A 16,942-nucleotide genomic window follows, 5' to 3' on the forward strand; every position below is an offset into this window, starting at 1 on the left:
TAAGAAATTAAGCATTTTGACTTTTTTCTTCAATCCTATAATCATTTTACATGAGGCCCAAAGAAAGTATATTTTAAAATTACGATAAAACATAGGAGGGCTGGGAAGGTGGCTCAGTGGTAGAGCGCTTGCCTTGCATGCCTGAGGCCCTGGGTTCGATTCCTCAGCACCACATAAGCAAAAAGAAAAAAGCTGAAAGTGGCGCTGTGGCTCAAGTGGTAGAGCGCTAGCCTTGAGCTGAAGAGCTGAGGGACAGCGCCCAGGCCCAGAGTTCAGGCCCCACGACTGGATCCAAAAAAAAAACATAGGAAAAAATATCCACATTTCTTCCTGCCATAATAATCTAAGGGGCTGTAAAACCTGCTGTGTGATTCAGCTTCCAGTCACTCTGATAAAATACTGGAGAAAAACAACTAAAATGAAGAAAGATGTGCTTAGAGTCTCTGGTTTCCTAAGTCTCAGTTCATTTTCCCTTGGTCTAGTTGTTTTTAGGCACATGTCGGAGCAAACTACTCAGCTTGTGCCAGTTGGAAAGCAGAGAGAGTTCATGTTCATAACAAAGTCCCTTCCCCCAAATACATTCTTAAATGAATTCATATATTCATGAGGTCAAGGCCCTCATAATCCAATCATTTCCAAAAGGCTCCACCTCTGAACCCTGGTACACTGGGGACAAACCCTTTGACACAGGAGCTTTGAGGTGAGGATTACAGGTATGAGCCGCCAGTACCTGCCAACATGACTTATTTTTGTGTGTGAGATTGACTTTGTTTCCAGATGTTTTAGCAATTCTGTTTCCATTATTTCACTAAGAAATAAGTTTTAGGGCTGGGAAGGTGGCTCAGTGGTAGAGCACTTGCCTTGCATGCATGAGGCCCTGGGTTCGATTCCTCAGCACCACATAAGCAGAAAAAAAAAAGCCGGAAGTGGCACTGTGGCTCAAGTGGTAGAGTGCTAGCCCTGAGCGGAATTGCTGAGGGACAGCGCCCAGGCCCAGAGTTCAGGCCCCACTACCGGACCCAAAAAAAAAAAAAAAAAAAAAAAAGAAGTTTTAGGTCATGAAAAATATATTCAAGAATAGATACATGCATATGTATTTGTTAAAAAAAAAAAAAAGTGTCATGAAACCAGGCACCAATAGCTCACGCCTGTAATTCTAGCTACTCAGGAGGCTGAGATCTGAGGATCACAGTTTGAAGCCAGCTGGGGCAAGAAAATGTGTGAGACTCCTATCTCCAGTTAACCACCAAAAAGCCAGAAGTGGCTTTGAAAAAAAGCTAGAGTGGCTCAAGTGTTTGAGTGCTAGCCTTGAGCACAGGAGCTCAGGGACAGTGCCCAGGCCCTCTGGTCAAGACCCCAGGATTTGCACCAAAATAAACAGTCATTGAACTTGAATTCTCAATTGACTAAGTAAATACCTTACCATTCCTTATCTTAATTGATCTCATTTGTCTTATAACTAATATATTCTTTTTCTGTTAGCCTTTGCCTACTTTTTTAAAAATTTTATTTAACCCCTAAAGTAAGCCATGAAATCTTTTTTTTTTGGGGGGGGGGGGGGGGGCGGGGGGGGGGGAGTAGTCCGGTCGAGGGGCCTGAACTCTGGGCCTGGGCACTGTCCCTCAGCTCTTCAGCTCAAGGCTAGCACTCTACCACTTGAGCCACAGTGCCACTTCCAGCTTTTTTTTTTCTGCTTATGTGGTGCTGAGGAATCGAACCCAGGGCCTCATGCATGCAAGGCAAGCGCTCTACCACTGAGCCACCTTCCCAGCCCTAAGCCATGAGATTTTCCCCTTGTTTCTTGCCACTGGATATTTGAAGATGTTGATTAAATGATCCTCTATAATATAATCATAAATATGATGACATATTTTAGGAATCAAAAAATATAAGCTGATTTTTTTCTTTGTTTTGTGTGTGTTTCAGTGATGTCCAGAGATTACAGTAAGTATTGTCTTGCTTCTTGACAAAAATTTGACTCTCACAAAAAAAAAATTAATACTCCCTTAGATTGTCTTTTCAAGGAGGGGAGGGGGAAACCCCTATCAGAGCATATGGATTTGTGTGTGTGTGTGTGTGTGTGTGTGTGTGTGTGTGTGTGTGTGTGTGTGTGTGAAATGCCTCCCTGGGCCTGGGTCTCAATCTTGAGAGGGTGTCACAATGAAGTTGATATGCAAAGGTTGAGGATACAAATTCTGATGAATCACCTCATGTTTTCCTGTGTGTTTTAGCACCAACAGCCAGCTCCGTAGGTAAGTCTTTTGTGGATTTCTTTCAATTCTATCTTCTGATTTGCAACCTCTGTTATTTCTATATTTGTCTTTTCCCCTTCTTTTAGAGAAGGTTTAAAAATAAAGTGTAAAAATAACCTATACTTGATGCGACCACTGATAATATTTTGCCATAGTAAGTAGTCACCTACTGATGAATTGATAAAGAAAACGTGGTATACATACACAGTAGAATATTATTCAGCCATAAAGAAAGCTGAAATTATGACCTTAGGTCATCATGTTTATTGAGATAAGCCAAGCTCAAAAAGCCAAATATAGAATGATTTTGCTCATATATGGAACCTAGACTAAAATCATAATGATTAATGAGGCAGAGGAGGTAGTGGTGGTGGTGGTGGTAGTGGTGGTGGTGGTGGTAGTAGTGGTATTGGTAGTGGTGATGGTGGTAGCGGAACATGACTATAAACAGAAGAAACCATATAGAGGAATGTACAGGAGTGGGGAGGGAAAAGGGGATGGTTAAGAGGATCAAAGCACCTTTTATATAAGTGTGTATGTATGGATATGTAATGTTTTATCTATATAGTAGATAATATAAAGATATAGCATAACAAAACTCAACAAACACTTGTTCAAAGTACACTTATATATATACATATGCTAATGTATGCTAATGGAAAATAAATTTGAAGGAAGGTTAAGCATTTCCTCTCTATATACACAGAAACCTTTCCTTTCTTGCTCTCCAGCTCATCTCTACCCTTTAAGACTTAGGAAAATGTTATGGGCCAAACTTTTGCAAGTAAATAGAGAGGCTGAGCTATCAATCTTGGCAGCAGGCCCTCTTTATCTTCTCCTAATCAAGAAGCTCCTCATCTTGCTCTCTCACTACTCAGCATCGCCATAAGTGATTTACAGAAAGTAGAAAATCCCCTTTGGAGCAGTTATTTAGTAATAATTTGGTCTAACACAGGATCTTTCAAACAAAGGGAAAACCCAGAAAGAAATTTGAGAGAGAAGGAGAAAGTTAAGAAAACAGCCAAGAGCCAGCTGAATAAAAATAAGACAAGATATAGAGACAAAATATATAAGGACTTAGAAACTTGTAATCATGCCCTCTCTTCTAAAAGTTAAAGACCTCACCTCAAACTTTTTGGCTAAGATTCACTGTACAAACTAAAAGGCCCATGGCACAGCTCTTTCGGTCCTATTCTACCTCAAGTGAATGACATGTGAAATACACCTAAAGTCTGAAGTTTGTACCTGAAAGTCAATCTGTAAGTAGATAAGGAGCTGCAGATCACATTGCGTGGCAATGGAAAAGGGGATGGGATTGGTCCCTGCCTCTTTCCCACAGCCATTGTGATATAATGTCTGTGGGATCTACGCTCCCCCACCCCCAAAGACACAGAACAACTCATTCTTGCTTTTGTTTTCTTTCAGGAACGTCTCGATCAACTATTGGTAAGTTCCTTTCCCTTTCCTCAATTCTGCCAACATTTCGCCAAGAGAACATTTACCTAAACACCCAAATTGATTCCACCAAAGCACAGCAGAAGCCAGTTTCCTATTTCTCCCCGATTTCTTTGCTTTCTATAACCAGATACCTCAAGAATCAACCAGGGGCTGGGAAGGTGGCTCAGTGGTAGAGTGCTTGCCTTGCATGCATGAAACACTGGGTTCGATTCCTCGGCACCAAATAATCAGAAAAAGGTGGAAGTGGCGCTGACTCAAATGGTAGAGCGCTAGCCTTGAGCTGAAGAGCTGAGGGACAGCGCTCAGGCCAAGAGTTCAGGCCCTACAACTGTCAAAAAAAAAAAAAAAGAATCAGTCAGACTTCTGGAAAGTAAATGAAAGTTCCTTGGGGGCTTACTATTATTGTGTGCCATTCCCAAAACAGTAGTGCCAGAAATGAATAAACAAAGAAGGGAGCTGGGAGCTAATATGGAAAATAGGATGAGAATAAAGACCATAGAGAGTGACAAATAATGGTGCCATTTGTCTTCAGAGAGTTTAAGTTTTGTATGGCTGACAGTAATGTTCCGTAAAGATGTGCCCAGGCAATAATGAATACATGTGTAATCCCCACCTCCCTGAACTAGGCCTAACATTCGCAGGGGTTTGGTGTTCCCAGGGGCTCCATTTTCTGACCTTCACACACACATCCCCAGAAGAGGACAGAATAAAAAGTCACTTTTGAGCTAGAAAACCACATAACATTTTGTTTTTATTTATTTTTTTAAAAGAACAAAGTGGTAATTCCTTTCTTTCCAAATTCTGATTCTCTTGAGTGTGCCATTGAGCTGGGAAACTTATTCCTAATTCTCCAAGCTCTTTTCCCTCTTCTTCTTTCCCTTATCCACTATTATTTTATCTGAAATTAATGAGAGCTTTAGAAAATGAGATGCCCACTGCTTAACAAAAAGCATAGGGAGTGGAATTTTGTTTTATCTAGCAGTGATGGTTTTAGCAATACAAGAATAATTTTATGCCAGGCACCAGTGGCTCACGCCTGTTATCCTAGCTACTCAGAAGGCTGAGATCTCAGGATCATGGTTCAAAGCCAGTCCAGGCAGGAAAGTCTGTGAGACTCTTATATCCAATAAACCACCAGAAAAACAGAAGTGGTGATATGGCTTAAAGTGGTAGAGTACTAGCCTTGAGCTGGAGAGCTAAGGGACAGCGCGCAGACCCAGTTCAAGCCCCACAATCGACAAAAAAAAAAAAAGAATAGTTTTATTTTAACTTAGAATGAGGAGAGAAAATGAGTGTGGAATGTAAAAAGGATAAGGGATGGGAGGGAGATCTTGCATAGATTATAATTAAAGGAAGTCATGCTTACTCAGTGCATATTTAAAGGTACACATGAAAAAGTTTAAGAACATTGACTTTCAAAAGGTATAGAGCTAATAAAAAAGGTAAAAACTGAAGTAAGCCTTATTAGTTATACTAGTGCTTTTCTATCACCAAAACATTATTAAATACATTTAATTTACTAAATCCAAGTAACCTTTAGAAATGAAAACTGTGCATATGTCTAGTAATATGACTTCCATTTAAAATGCCATATAAAATCTTAAATTGTGAATTAATCTAAATCTGAAAAGTGATTGTGCTTGTCCAATACTATGCCATCCCTTACCCTATGAAAAAGACCAAGTTATGATATGATATGACTCTTAAAAGCTGCCTTCAGGAAACTATCAGGTTCAATATTTTATAATTAAGGCAAGTTTTTCCTTAGTTTTGCCTTGTTTCACCTAATTTAGTCATACCAAAAGTCTAGAAAAACTCTTGGAAAGTGTGTGGATTATTTATCTCTTTAATTCTGTACTAACATGGTTTTGTTGCTACTGTGTTTAGTGTTTCAGCAAGGCACCATGTGGAAGTTTTTCTTCTAGTTTCAAAATCTGGACTTTTCCACTAGGAAGGAGATGTCTCCTAGTCTTGTTTCTTACTCTGCAAGGGTGACAAGACTTGAAGTTTATGATCATCTACTTGGCCTTCATTAGCCCATTTAACCAATACTAGTCAGTTTAACCAACATTGGTCATGCTTACCTTTATCACCTTTCTCCTTCCCCAAGGCAATGACCGGCCATTCTGTGCTTAGGCAAATTCCTCTGCTCAGGCCTTTGGCCCCCCACTCCCACCCAGCTATCTTCCCAGCATTCATCTCCAACATAGCTCTAAAATTTACCCTTCCTTTTACTTCTTACAGATTATGTTTGATTTTTCTCACATCCCAAATTGATCTTCAGGAAACTATGCTGTTCCTCTGGCTATGGGATTTTGGGGGGGGGGGGGTGGAGGGAGGGAATGATGGCTCATGTCTGATCTACTAGGAACTGTTTCTCAATGCGTTGAGAGCAGTATAATTGGAACCTCTAACAAAGACTTTCAAAGTAAGTTGATTTGTTAGCCAGGTTCCAGCGCCTCAGGCCTGGAATCCTAGCTACTCAGGAGGCTGAGACTTGAAGATGGCTGTAAAGCCAGCCACATCCACGACAGGAAAGGAAAGTCCATAAGACTCTTATCTCCAATTAACCAGCAAAAAGGTAGAAGTGGTAGAGCGCTCGCCATCCATTAATGAAAAAGCTAAGGGACAGAGCCCAGCCAACTTCAAACTGGGCTTAAATTTAATTTCGTATACAGAGACCATTACCTGCATACAGCCTCTAGAACAAGGCTATCTAGAATTGCACACCAGATCTTCTTATCTCCAACAAAAAGTCAGAAATGGGGTGTAGCTGAGGGTCAGTGAGTGAGCACTCACTACCCTACTGTTTGCAATAGAACTTTCTGGCTTTCTCATCTGTTACTACTCCTGATTTTTCACTATAATCTTCACAGCGTAAGCCAAGAGAGTTCCACTGTAAAGATGGGGCAGGGGCAAGAAATGTTAAAAGATGGGATGAGTTGCCAGAGTCATAGAGCTAGAGAATAGCAGAGCTGGCACTCAGATCCTTAACCTCAAGACTATTCATCTCTCACCTCTGGGAAGGGGGAAATGACTTCTGTAGGCCAATTCATAAGATTTTATTTGTCAATATTTATCCTAGGTGATGAAAGATATTTGAAAGCAGCTAAAGGATCTTTGAGTAAGTATCCCATATTTATAACTTCATTCTTTTTTATTTTCTGTAAAGTACCTACTATGGGGACAGGGAGACTTGAAGAGGGTGGTGAAGAACATGGAAGGAAAGATTAAAAAAAAAAAAAAAAAAACACTTGTTCCTTTACTACTGTTTTCTTTTTTACCAATGAGGAACTTGAGCCTGGTTAATACTAAGACTTTTTGTTTAGCAATGTGAAAACTCTGTTACTAAACAAACAAATTCTCTAGAATATGTAAGAAAAATGCTGAGGTTGGGTGATATGGGTTAGCATTTAAAAAATAAAGCTTGGGGCTAGGAAGTTGGCTCAGTGGTAGAGCGCTTGCCTTGCATGCCTGAGGCCCTGGGTTTGATTCCTCAGCACCACATAAGCAAAAAGAAAAAAGCCGGAAGTGGCGCTGTGGCTCAAGTGGTAGAGCGCTAGCCTTGAGCTGAAGAGCTGAGGGACAGAGCCCAGGCCCAGAGTTCAGGCCCCACAACTGGACCCAAAAAAAACAAAAAATAAAAAACAAAGCTTGTAGAAAGATTTGGTAGAAGGAAAACAGTGACAATTGAGATCAAGAAGAAATAATTACAGAAAATGGAGGTGTGGCTCAGGTGGTAGAGTGCCAGTTTTGAGCAAAAAGCAAAGTGAAAGTGTGAGACCCTGAATTCAAGCCTCACTACTACCATCACCACCCCAAAAAAGAAAAAAAATGATTATAGAATATAATCGTATCCAGCTCTTAAACAGCCTTCCTCTCACTGCCTTTCTTTGTAAATTTAACAGGTAGTACATGCTTGATCTGAAACTTTTGAATATGTCATACTTATGTCATACTCTCTCCAAACTTGATTTTTTTTTTTTATGTTTGAATTTTAGCTGGCACTCCGGGAACCATCAGTAAGTTATTTTCTCTTGTTAGTCATCCATTTGATTTACTACATGGTTAGACTAAGTGAGACATGTTATATTTCTCTTGTCTTTTCTTTCCTTCTGCACAAACTGTCCATTCTGTCCCCCTTTTCATCCTCTGTGAGAAAGTATTATCATCTACAATGTTGACAACGTTTTCAGATTAAATGGCCAAAGAAAAGGGTCAGGAACAGAGGGGTCAAGTATTAAATAAGAAAATCCCCTGTCTGAGGTGTTCTAGTCAGATCCATCAAAAGTGGCAGCCATTCCACTCAAGACCTACCTAGAGTGTTTCTGAGCTGGGCTGCTGGTGGCTCACATCTATAATCCTAGCTACTCAGGAGGCTGAGATCTAAGGATCATGGTTCGAAGCCAGCCTAGGCAGGAAAGTCCATGAGACTTTTATCTCCAATTAACCACCAAAAAGCCAGAGGTGGAGCTGTGGCTGAAGTGATAGAGTGCTAGTTTTGAGCACAAAAGCTCAGGGGACAGCACCTAGGACCAGAGTTCAAGCCCCAGGATTGGCATACACACACACACACACAAAGAGTGTGTCTGTAGAATGCAATAAGATCCAGTGTGAAGACTGAAGGTCCCCAAGCTGTCACTGATGGTGATCTGCCCTGCTATGACCAAAACAAACATCTAGAAGTTTCCAGGGAGAATTTGAAGTGATGTTATAACAAATATCTCTGGCAGAAGAACTGGGAGCAAATAGAGAGGAAGGGGTATATGAGAGGTAGCTGATTTAGAAAAGGAGGGGGAAAAGGTAAATGGAAGCAATGACATATAACAGATGTGATGTATTTGATTTTATCAACCCTTTATCACTTTACTGCTCAGAGTAGTCCCAGGGCCTGCAGTCTTTGGGTTTGTTGGAGATGCCGAATCTCAGCCTGCTAATTACTCTGACCTAAACATACCCCATTTTTAAATGAAAATCCTCATGTCATTTGTGCTCACGTTATAATCTGAATGTTGTTGCTCTGCAGGATTTCAATCCTCTGTCCTTGGGAAGTAGCCAGTTAGTGTACTTGGCCCACATCTAACCAGCTTTCCTGTTCCTACACAGAGTAGTTGACTTAAAGAAATGACAAGAAAGAGAAAAGTCACCAGGATTTAACTCGTTTCTTAGCATTCCTGAGGATGATTAGACCTTGAACTCCTGAGACAGAGCCAACCCTAAAGGAGAGAAAAGAAAAGTTTGAGGATTGGAACTCATGAGGCATCATACCCTGAGAAGACTGTTGGACACACATGCGGGCCTCGTGACCTAAGGCCTTTACTGACTCAAGTTCCCTGTGAATGTCATGAATCTCTGCAGAGTTTCTATTCCCTCTTATACTAAGATAAGACAGGCCAAGTTACTCTATTGAATTAGAAGCCAAATACCACAAACACAGTAACTCCACTGGATGGACTGGGTTCTAGCTAAGCAAGTTCAAACGAACCCTGCCAATGGGTGCTTTTGCAGGCTGTGGCTGAGCAACCTCATAGCTGCAAATAGTTCACCCCACAGAGAAGGACCGCTTCATCCCTACACTCACATTGTCAGAGTCTTGGGGCCCCCAAGATGAGGAATAGGCATTTATAAACTTCATTGCCTAACTATCCAAGGTGGAAACTTGTTCCGGGTTTCTTCATTTCTGATGTTTTCCCAGAAAGAATTTTGATGCAAACTGTATTTTCCTATGCCAAGACCTAATTAGTTCTGTTTTGATTTTCCCATCTTTCAGCTGGAGCTATTGGACCTATAAGTGAGTTCCTTTTGGTTTCTTGAGTCTTTCTTTTTTACTTCATAAAATGTAATACATTACTACGTAAAAATTTTTAAATGTTAAGGCAAAGTTTATTTTACTCCCATTTGGTAAAGATAATGAGAAGTACTTGGTTCTTCTGCAAAGACATTCAGGAACAACAGTAGAAAGTCCTCGTAATTCATACATCCTTGGCTTTCTATGTGGCCTAGGATCCTGTTGGCCCCTGTTTCCATTCCTATACCCAGGACTGTCCACTCGAGTTCACTCAAATTAAATGCAGTCAAATTGCACTCCATTGATTGCATTCAAGTCTCCTGAATTTCCCAACAACACGAGACAAAAGGCCCAGAATTATCAATGATTTCAGAAAAGGGAAAGCCAAATAGCTATATTTAAATTTTGTGTTTTCTCTTTATATTTTTCTTTTGCTTTTTTTTCATTTACTGAAATCTCTCAGTTAAGCTGTATACTGAATGGAATCATCTCAACCTGATCTGTTGGGAAGGTCATGAGATTCCCCAAAAACATTATCTGCAGTCTTGCATGAGTCATTCTCCCTCTGCTTCAAAGTTTCTTAAGAAAAATGTGATATAGAAATGCACTCATTACCTTGCCCATGTAATTACAACCCCTCTGTACGGTATTTTCACAATTTAAAAAAACACTGATTCACTCCCATCAGGAAGAACAAAATTATGACTTTCACAGGAAAATATGAATGGAACTGGGAAAAATTTATGTTAAGTGAAGTAAGGCTCAGAAAGACAAAACCATGAATATTTTCTCTCATATGTGGAAGTCAGATCTATATTATAAACATTTATAGGACTCTGCACATACATAAATAAACAAGCTGACTAAAGTACGGTATATAATACTCAATGTACACATGTGAACATATGAACCAGGTAACTTGAGGGGACGGGTGGGGTTGGAAGAGAATGGGGGAAAATGATGGAAGGGGTGACCTTGATCAAGATGCGTTGAACTCATAAACTGACATGTTGAATTAGAACCCCTTTGTACAACTACTTAAAGACAATTTATAAGAAATGTTTCTTTAGGAAAAAAATATTGGTGGTTTGAGAACTCAGTTAATGTCACATTGATTTTCCCCTTTTTTATATTTCAGTGCAATTCTCAGCACCCATCCGTAAGTTGGATTCTTCTCTACTCTGGTCCCTCTGATGACTGATTGTGTGTGTGTGTGTGTGTGTGTGTGTGTGTGTGTGTGTGTGTGTGTGTGTGTGTGTGTGTGATTAATATGGAATACATTTTTCTCAGTCCTTCAAAGGGTTTTAATCATCAATAAAAGCAAAAGGAAGCCTCTATTCTTTTAGATCCTATGTATTGACAATAGGAGGCCTACCTAAGGCTTTCCATAAAAGCAACTCTTTAACTCTTTTTTTTTTTTTTTTTTTTCCTTTGGGTCTGGTTGTGGAGCCTGAACTCTGGGCCTGGGCGCTGTCCCTCAGCTCTTCAGCTCAAGGCTAGCGCTCTACCACATGAGCCACAGCGCCATTTCCAGCTTTTTTCTTTTTTTGCTTATGTGGTACTGAGGAATCGAACCTAAGGCCTCATGCATGCAAGGCAAGCGCTCTACCACTGAGCCACCTTCCCAGCCCCATAAAAGCAACTCTTGGTCTTCATTTATGACAATCCCTTTCGAATGTGTACTAGATAAAAAGCATTTCCTTCACAGTGATTAATAATGTTGATATAATGACATCCTCTCTCTCTGTCTCCCACTCCCTCCCTCTCTCAGCTGGATCTACAGGACCCATCAGTAAGTTTGCTATCTGATTCTACATTATAGAGACTTTTAGTTTCCTGAAATATCCTCCCTAAGACACTATGGGAAAAAATTTTTCCGGATTTCAAAGGTTTGGGGTTCACATTTTCTTGGCCTTTTGGAGTTTTTTCTACCCAGTATGTGATTAATAAGTAAGTCATTGATAAGTCTTGAACATACATCTTTGATAAACACCATCCATACTGTGAGGTAGCCCCTTGGGGAAGGCCTCCAGTGGCTTGCTAACAGCACACAAGGACTTCTCAAAACAGAGTGAGGTGGAAGTGGCGCTGTAGCTCAAGTGGTAGAGCGCTCGCCTTGAGCTGAAGAGCTAAGGGACAACGCCCAGGCCCAGAGTTCAAGCCCCATGACCGACAAAAAAAAAAAAAAAAGTATGGACCGACAAAAAAAAAAAAAAAAAAAAACAGAGTGAGGTGGAAAAAAGTAAAGGAGAGAGGAAGAAAGTAGTTTAAATGAGGAATGATTTTTCTAATCTTCTACAAGCACTAAATGGACCAAAGAAGTAAGTCCTACTTAGTGTAGCTACAACCTGCTCACTCAGTGGATCCATTGAATAAGAAAGCTTTACCTTTCCACAGTATTTCCAACAACAATAAAAAAAATCAATTACTCAGCTGCAGCTGATCTCAATTAGTGGTACATATTCTTACTAAGGAAAGCATACAAATAGGAGCTGTGGTCTCCAAAGTTGGAAGTCATCTACTAATTTCCTTACTTTTTAAATTTTCTTTGCTTTTTTTTCCAGAGCTCTCGCAAAAGACCATTGGTAAGTCATACTAGTCTCAATCATAATGCTTTTTTGTCTTTGACAACGTAAGTCCATTGTTATTTCAATTATTTACACCTACAGATTCAAAGGGCTCATGATCCTTCCCAGAACTCCCCTAGACTGGGTTCAGCCAGGTTCTAATATATATTTTAGTTCATAGCTTATAGATATATATTTATTTACATATGTTTATATTTTAATATTTTTATTTATATAGTTACTTACACATGTGATATATTATTATGTGACTGAAATACAGGGGGAAAACAAACCCATAGAAATTTTCCTTCCTCACCCATTTAAGTGTATCATTCCATGATTTTGAGCCAATATGTAACAAAGACTTAAAATACAGCACCTAAATATCTTGCTTTTCATGCAGTTTTTTTTTTTCACTATTAGATTACCTTCACTTTGTGAAGCAGTGCATTTTAAGTTTCTTTTCATTTCTAATTTCTCTGAAAGATTCTCTCCAAGGCATTTTGGTTTTAGTCTCATCAATTTTTATGGATCTGGTCGTGGGGCCTGAACTCTGGGCCTGGGCGCTGTCCCTCAGCTCTTCAGCTCAAGGCTAGCGCTCTACCACTTGAGACACAGAGCCACTTCCGGCTTTTTTTTTTTCTGGTATGTGGTGCTGAGGAATCGAACCCAGGGCCTCATGCATGCAAGGCAAGCGCTCTACCACTGAGCCACCTTCCCAACCCTATAGTCTCATCAATTTTTAATAACTTTCTCTATTACATTTTCCCATGGAAACAGTATAAATAATTGGTTCTAAGACATAACAATTCATAATTATGTGTTTATAAACCAAGACCTCTCCTTGTCAAAGAGTTTGTTTCACATACTTTGTTATATTATTTCTTGCAAACATTAAGACATTAAAATTATGAAACTAAGGAAATATCACTTGAGTTTCTTTTGTGTTCATGTAATAGATAAATATGAATCAAACATTTGTCACATTTTTGGAACTAACTCCCAACATACCTTACAAGTACTCATTTCGGGAGCTGGGCACCAGTGCCTCCCACTTGAAATCCTTGCTACTCAGGAGGCTCAGTTCTAGAGAAGATCAGTTCCAAGCCAGAAATGTTCACTAGACTCCATCTCTAATCAGCAAAAATCAGGGATGGGGGTGTGGCCCAAACAGTAGAATACAAGCCAAGCAACCAAGTTGAGCAAGTCTGAGGCTCTAAGTTCAATCCCTAAAACTTACAAAAATACCCATTTGTGCATTATTTTGTTGAATTTATACACTATTCCAATAATTATGGGTCAGGAGGTATAACCACATTGAGAGTTGTCAATAATGATATTTTACTGGCTGTTCTTTCCACCATCATTTTTTTAGTGTGATATAGTATGTTATTGACAGTGAATAAAATGAACTTTCAGTGCTGGAATTCAAGAGGGAAAAGAGCCTAAAGAAAGAGAAAGTGAAAAAATCAACAATGAATGCAAAAAAGTAGGAGTCAGACAAAATATTAGGGAAAGAGGGCTGGGAAGTTGGCTCAGTGGTAGAGCGCTTGCCTTGCATACCCGAAGCCCTGGGTTCGATTCCTCAGCACCACATAAGCAAAAAAAAGAAAAAAGCCGGAAGTGGCGCTGTGGCTCAAGTGGTAGAGCACTAGCCTTGAGCTAAAGAGCTGAGGGACAGCGCCCAGGCCCAGAGTTCAGGCCCCACGACCAGACCCAAAAAAAAAAAAAAAAAAAAAAGGGAAAGAGGAAAAATAGGAAAAAATAAATGTGAACAAAAGAAGAAAGATCAAATTCATTGGCAGATAGGAGAAGAGAATAAATGAGTACAAATAAATCTGAGAAAGGGAAGAAAGGCAGATGTACAACAAGTCACAGATTAAGAATGGAAAGGGAGAAGAAATATAGGAAGAAACAATAAAATTTAAAGCATCTATCCAAGGATTTACTGACTTATATTGAGAGGTAAGTATCCTAACAGTTCTGCTTCAGAATCAAAGGCACACATTAATAATATTAATAGATAAAAATAGAATCAAATATTAAATTACTTTACAGAACAGTTAAAATTGTAGCTTGTCTACTGTTCATAGACTAATATATCCAAATCTAGAAAAGCAAATCAAAATCTTCTAGCTATTTTGCACAGAAAATTATTTTTAAAAAAAGAATTTAAAAAGTAACGATTGGAGGCTTATGTGTATGATCCAAGGTATTTTCCATCATGAGCACCATAAAATGAGTACCTGTGGAAAAGAAAGACATTGTACTGCCTACTGCTAGGGGAGGGGTAGAGAATCTTTTCAGATTAACCTGTTTAGAGCAACAAGAATTATCACAGCCCTCAACTAGCACTCAATAGGATCCAACACAGGAGGGAGCCCATTGTCCCAGAAGAGCAGCATTTTCTGTGTATGCGCAACACTGTAACACTCAGGTATAGGTGTGTCCACAGGTAGACACTGAGGGCTATTTTCTTTGGCCTCCCAACAAGCAAGTGTTGAGAGAACAATGGGAAGGAAATAAACATGAGCAAAAGAGAACGAAATTGGAGGAAAGATAAAAGAAGGGAGAACCCTGGCTTAGAACACCCCACCCCAGGTCCCTCAAAAACCAAGATATCCTATGACATTCCCACCGCATTTGGGGAAGTGATGGCTTCTTAATGGATATTTAGAATTCTCCAAATTGAGGCAGTTTCCAATCAAAGGTCATTCGTATGTTTAGAAATAACCTGAGTTTTCCATCATTATCAGCTCACCATAGGATCAGAGTTAGAATATCAGCTAAAGGCCCAATGCTCATTAAAAACCATAGAGTTTGCTGGGCAATGTAGCTCACACCTGAAATCCTAACTACTCAGGAAGGTGAGATCTGAGGATTACAGCTCAAAGCCAGCCTGAGCAGGAAAGACCAGGAGACTCTTATATCCAATTAATCACCAAAAACGGAAGTGGCGCTGTGACTCAAAGTACTGGAGTGCTAGCTTTGAGCAAAAGAACTCAGGGACAGCACTTAGGCCCTGAGTTCAAGCCCCACAAAGGGAAAAAATTTTTAATTTTAAACCACAAAGATTTTGTTGCCCTATTGCTTAGAGACCACTCCTTTAGTCCCCCATATGTGGAATCTGTGAGAAGGAACAACTTGGTTCCTTACCTTCTACACTTATGCCTAGACGTAAACATATAGATGGTAAGAAATATTGAGTACAAGGATCATCCCTTAAGAAGGCAGCATCTTCCACTGCTACTGACCGGAAGGGAAAGTAGATCCATCTTCCTCTAATGTCTCTTACAGTGACAAGAGTCCTTCAGAAACCTCTGTCCTCAGGCTGGAATACGGCAGCCTTCTGCTCTAACTTAGATTTAGTTTGTTCTCTCTCATGATCTCATAACTGATTTCACTTCCTCTCTGCCTCCCTAAGCCCCACCTCTAGGACAGAATTAATTAAAACCAGAATATAAACTTTTCTGCTAAGTAACCATACTAATGTGTTAATTTGGATTTCTTTTCAGTGCAAACTCCAGGACCTATTGGTAAGTTGCTATAAATACATATACATATACATATACATACACAAACACATACACATACATATACATGTGTGTGTATACAAACTCATTTCTAATAGCTTCCTTCTATGTCTGAAGGACTTGGGCTCCTTCAGAGCTAAATGTTTACATTTCTCCTTTAAAGGAAATGAAAATCATGATTCTCAGACTTCATTTCCACCCACTCTTGCCATCTCCATAATCAATCATAGTTTAGAAAATGGATATCACATAGCCTTAAAATTCCTAATAGGTAGCATACCATTTTCTTTAATAATGATTGAAAGGCTGTAACAATAACTATTAGGTAAGCTTCATAGCAAAGATGTCATCAAAAGAATCTGAGGAGCCAGGCCCCAGTGGCTCACACCTGTAATCGTAGCTACTCAGGGGGCTGAGATTTGAGGACTGCAGTTCAAAGCCAGCCAGGACAGGAAAGTCTGTGATACTCTTATCTCCAATTAACCACCAGAAAACCAGAAGTGACACTGTGGCTCAAGTGGCAGAGTGCTTACCTTGAGCTGAAGAGCTCAGGGTCAGCGCCCAGGCCCAGATTTCAAGCCCCATGACTGACAAAAAAAAAAAAATCTGAGGAATATAATGAATAAGTAAGAAGACAAAATTGACAAGATTGAGAGACAGACGCAAGAGTGATATGACGGGAAAGGATGAAGGATGGGGAAAGGAATCCTATTAAGAATTTCATCTCTGTGGTTAGACACCAATGTCTTACACCTGTAATCCAAACTGCTCAGGAGGCTGAGATCTGAGGATCACAATTTGAAGACAGCCTGGGTAAGAAAAAGTCCTTGAGACTCTTCAATTAACCACCTAAAAACCAGAAATAGAGCTGTGGCTCAAAGTGGTAGAGTGCTAACCTTGAGCTGAAAAATCAGCTCAGGGACAGCACCCAGGCCCTGAGTTCCAGACCCATGACTGACAAAAATCAAAAAGAAAAGAAAGGAGAGACTAAAACAGTAATCAGTCTCCTAGAGGAAGTTCTGGTTCTTATGAAGAGGCTGTATACAGCAGAGTATAGTATTAAAATTCGTTAATCCGGAATACTCTAAATTTTTATTTATTTATTTTGTTAGCTGTAGAGCTTGAACTCAGGACCTGGGTGTTGTCCCCGAGCTCATTTGCTCAAGGCTTAGAAGTTCCACTTCCAGTTTTTTTGAGTGGTTAATTGTGGATAAGAGTCTCAAGGAGACCTTCCTGCTTGTGCTGGCTTTGAACCACAATCCTCAGATCTGTCTCCTGAGAACTAGGATTACAGGTATGAGCCAGGCACCTCTGAATAATACTTAGATTTTAAAATCCCTACAA

General features: G+C 39.9%; 1 protein-coding gene across 11 annotated transcripts in view; it reads left to right on the forward strand.

The window, feature by feature from the left end:
- Positions 1-16,942, forward strand: part of Tsbp1 (testis expressed basic protein 1) — a 43,736-nt gene that overhangs the window by 4,996 nt on the left and 21,798 nt on the right. For all 11 annotated transcript variants that reach the window (XM_070024048.1, XM_070024042.1, XM_070024044.1 and 8 more), the window contains 10 exons: positions 1,927-1,944; positions 2,232-2,252; positions 3,678-3,698; positions 6,796-6,834; positions 7,712-7,732; positions 9,481-9,501; positions 10,637-10,657; positions 11,270-11,290; positions 12,063-12,083; positions 15,581-15,601. In XM_070024048.1, the coding sequence (XP_069880149.1) occupies positions 1,927-1,944; positions 2,232-2,252; positions 3,678-3,698; positions 6,796-6,834; positions 7,712-7,732; positions 9,481-9,501; positions 10,637-10,657; positions 11,270-11,290; positions 12,063-12,083; positions 15,581-15,601 (225 nt within the window). The remainder of the gene's footprint in view (positions 1-1,926; positions 1,945-2,231; positions 2,253-3,677; positions 3,699-6,795; positions 6,835-7,711; positions 7,733-9,480; positions 9,502-10,636; positions 10,658-11,269; positions 11,291-12,062; positions 12,084-15,580; positions 15,602-16,942) is intronic.

This window comes from Dipodomys merriami, unplaced genomic scaffold (genome assembly GCF_024711535.1).
Source record: "Dipodomys merriami isolate MVZ:Mamm:240054 unplaced genomic scaffold, mDipMer1.0.p SCAF_16, whole genome shotgun sequence".
In the NCBI taxonomy this organism is placed as follows: Eukaryota; Metazoa; Chordata; class Mammalia; order Rodentia; family Heteromyidae; genus Dipodomys; species Dipodomys merriami.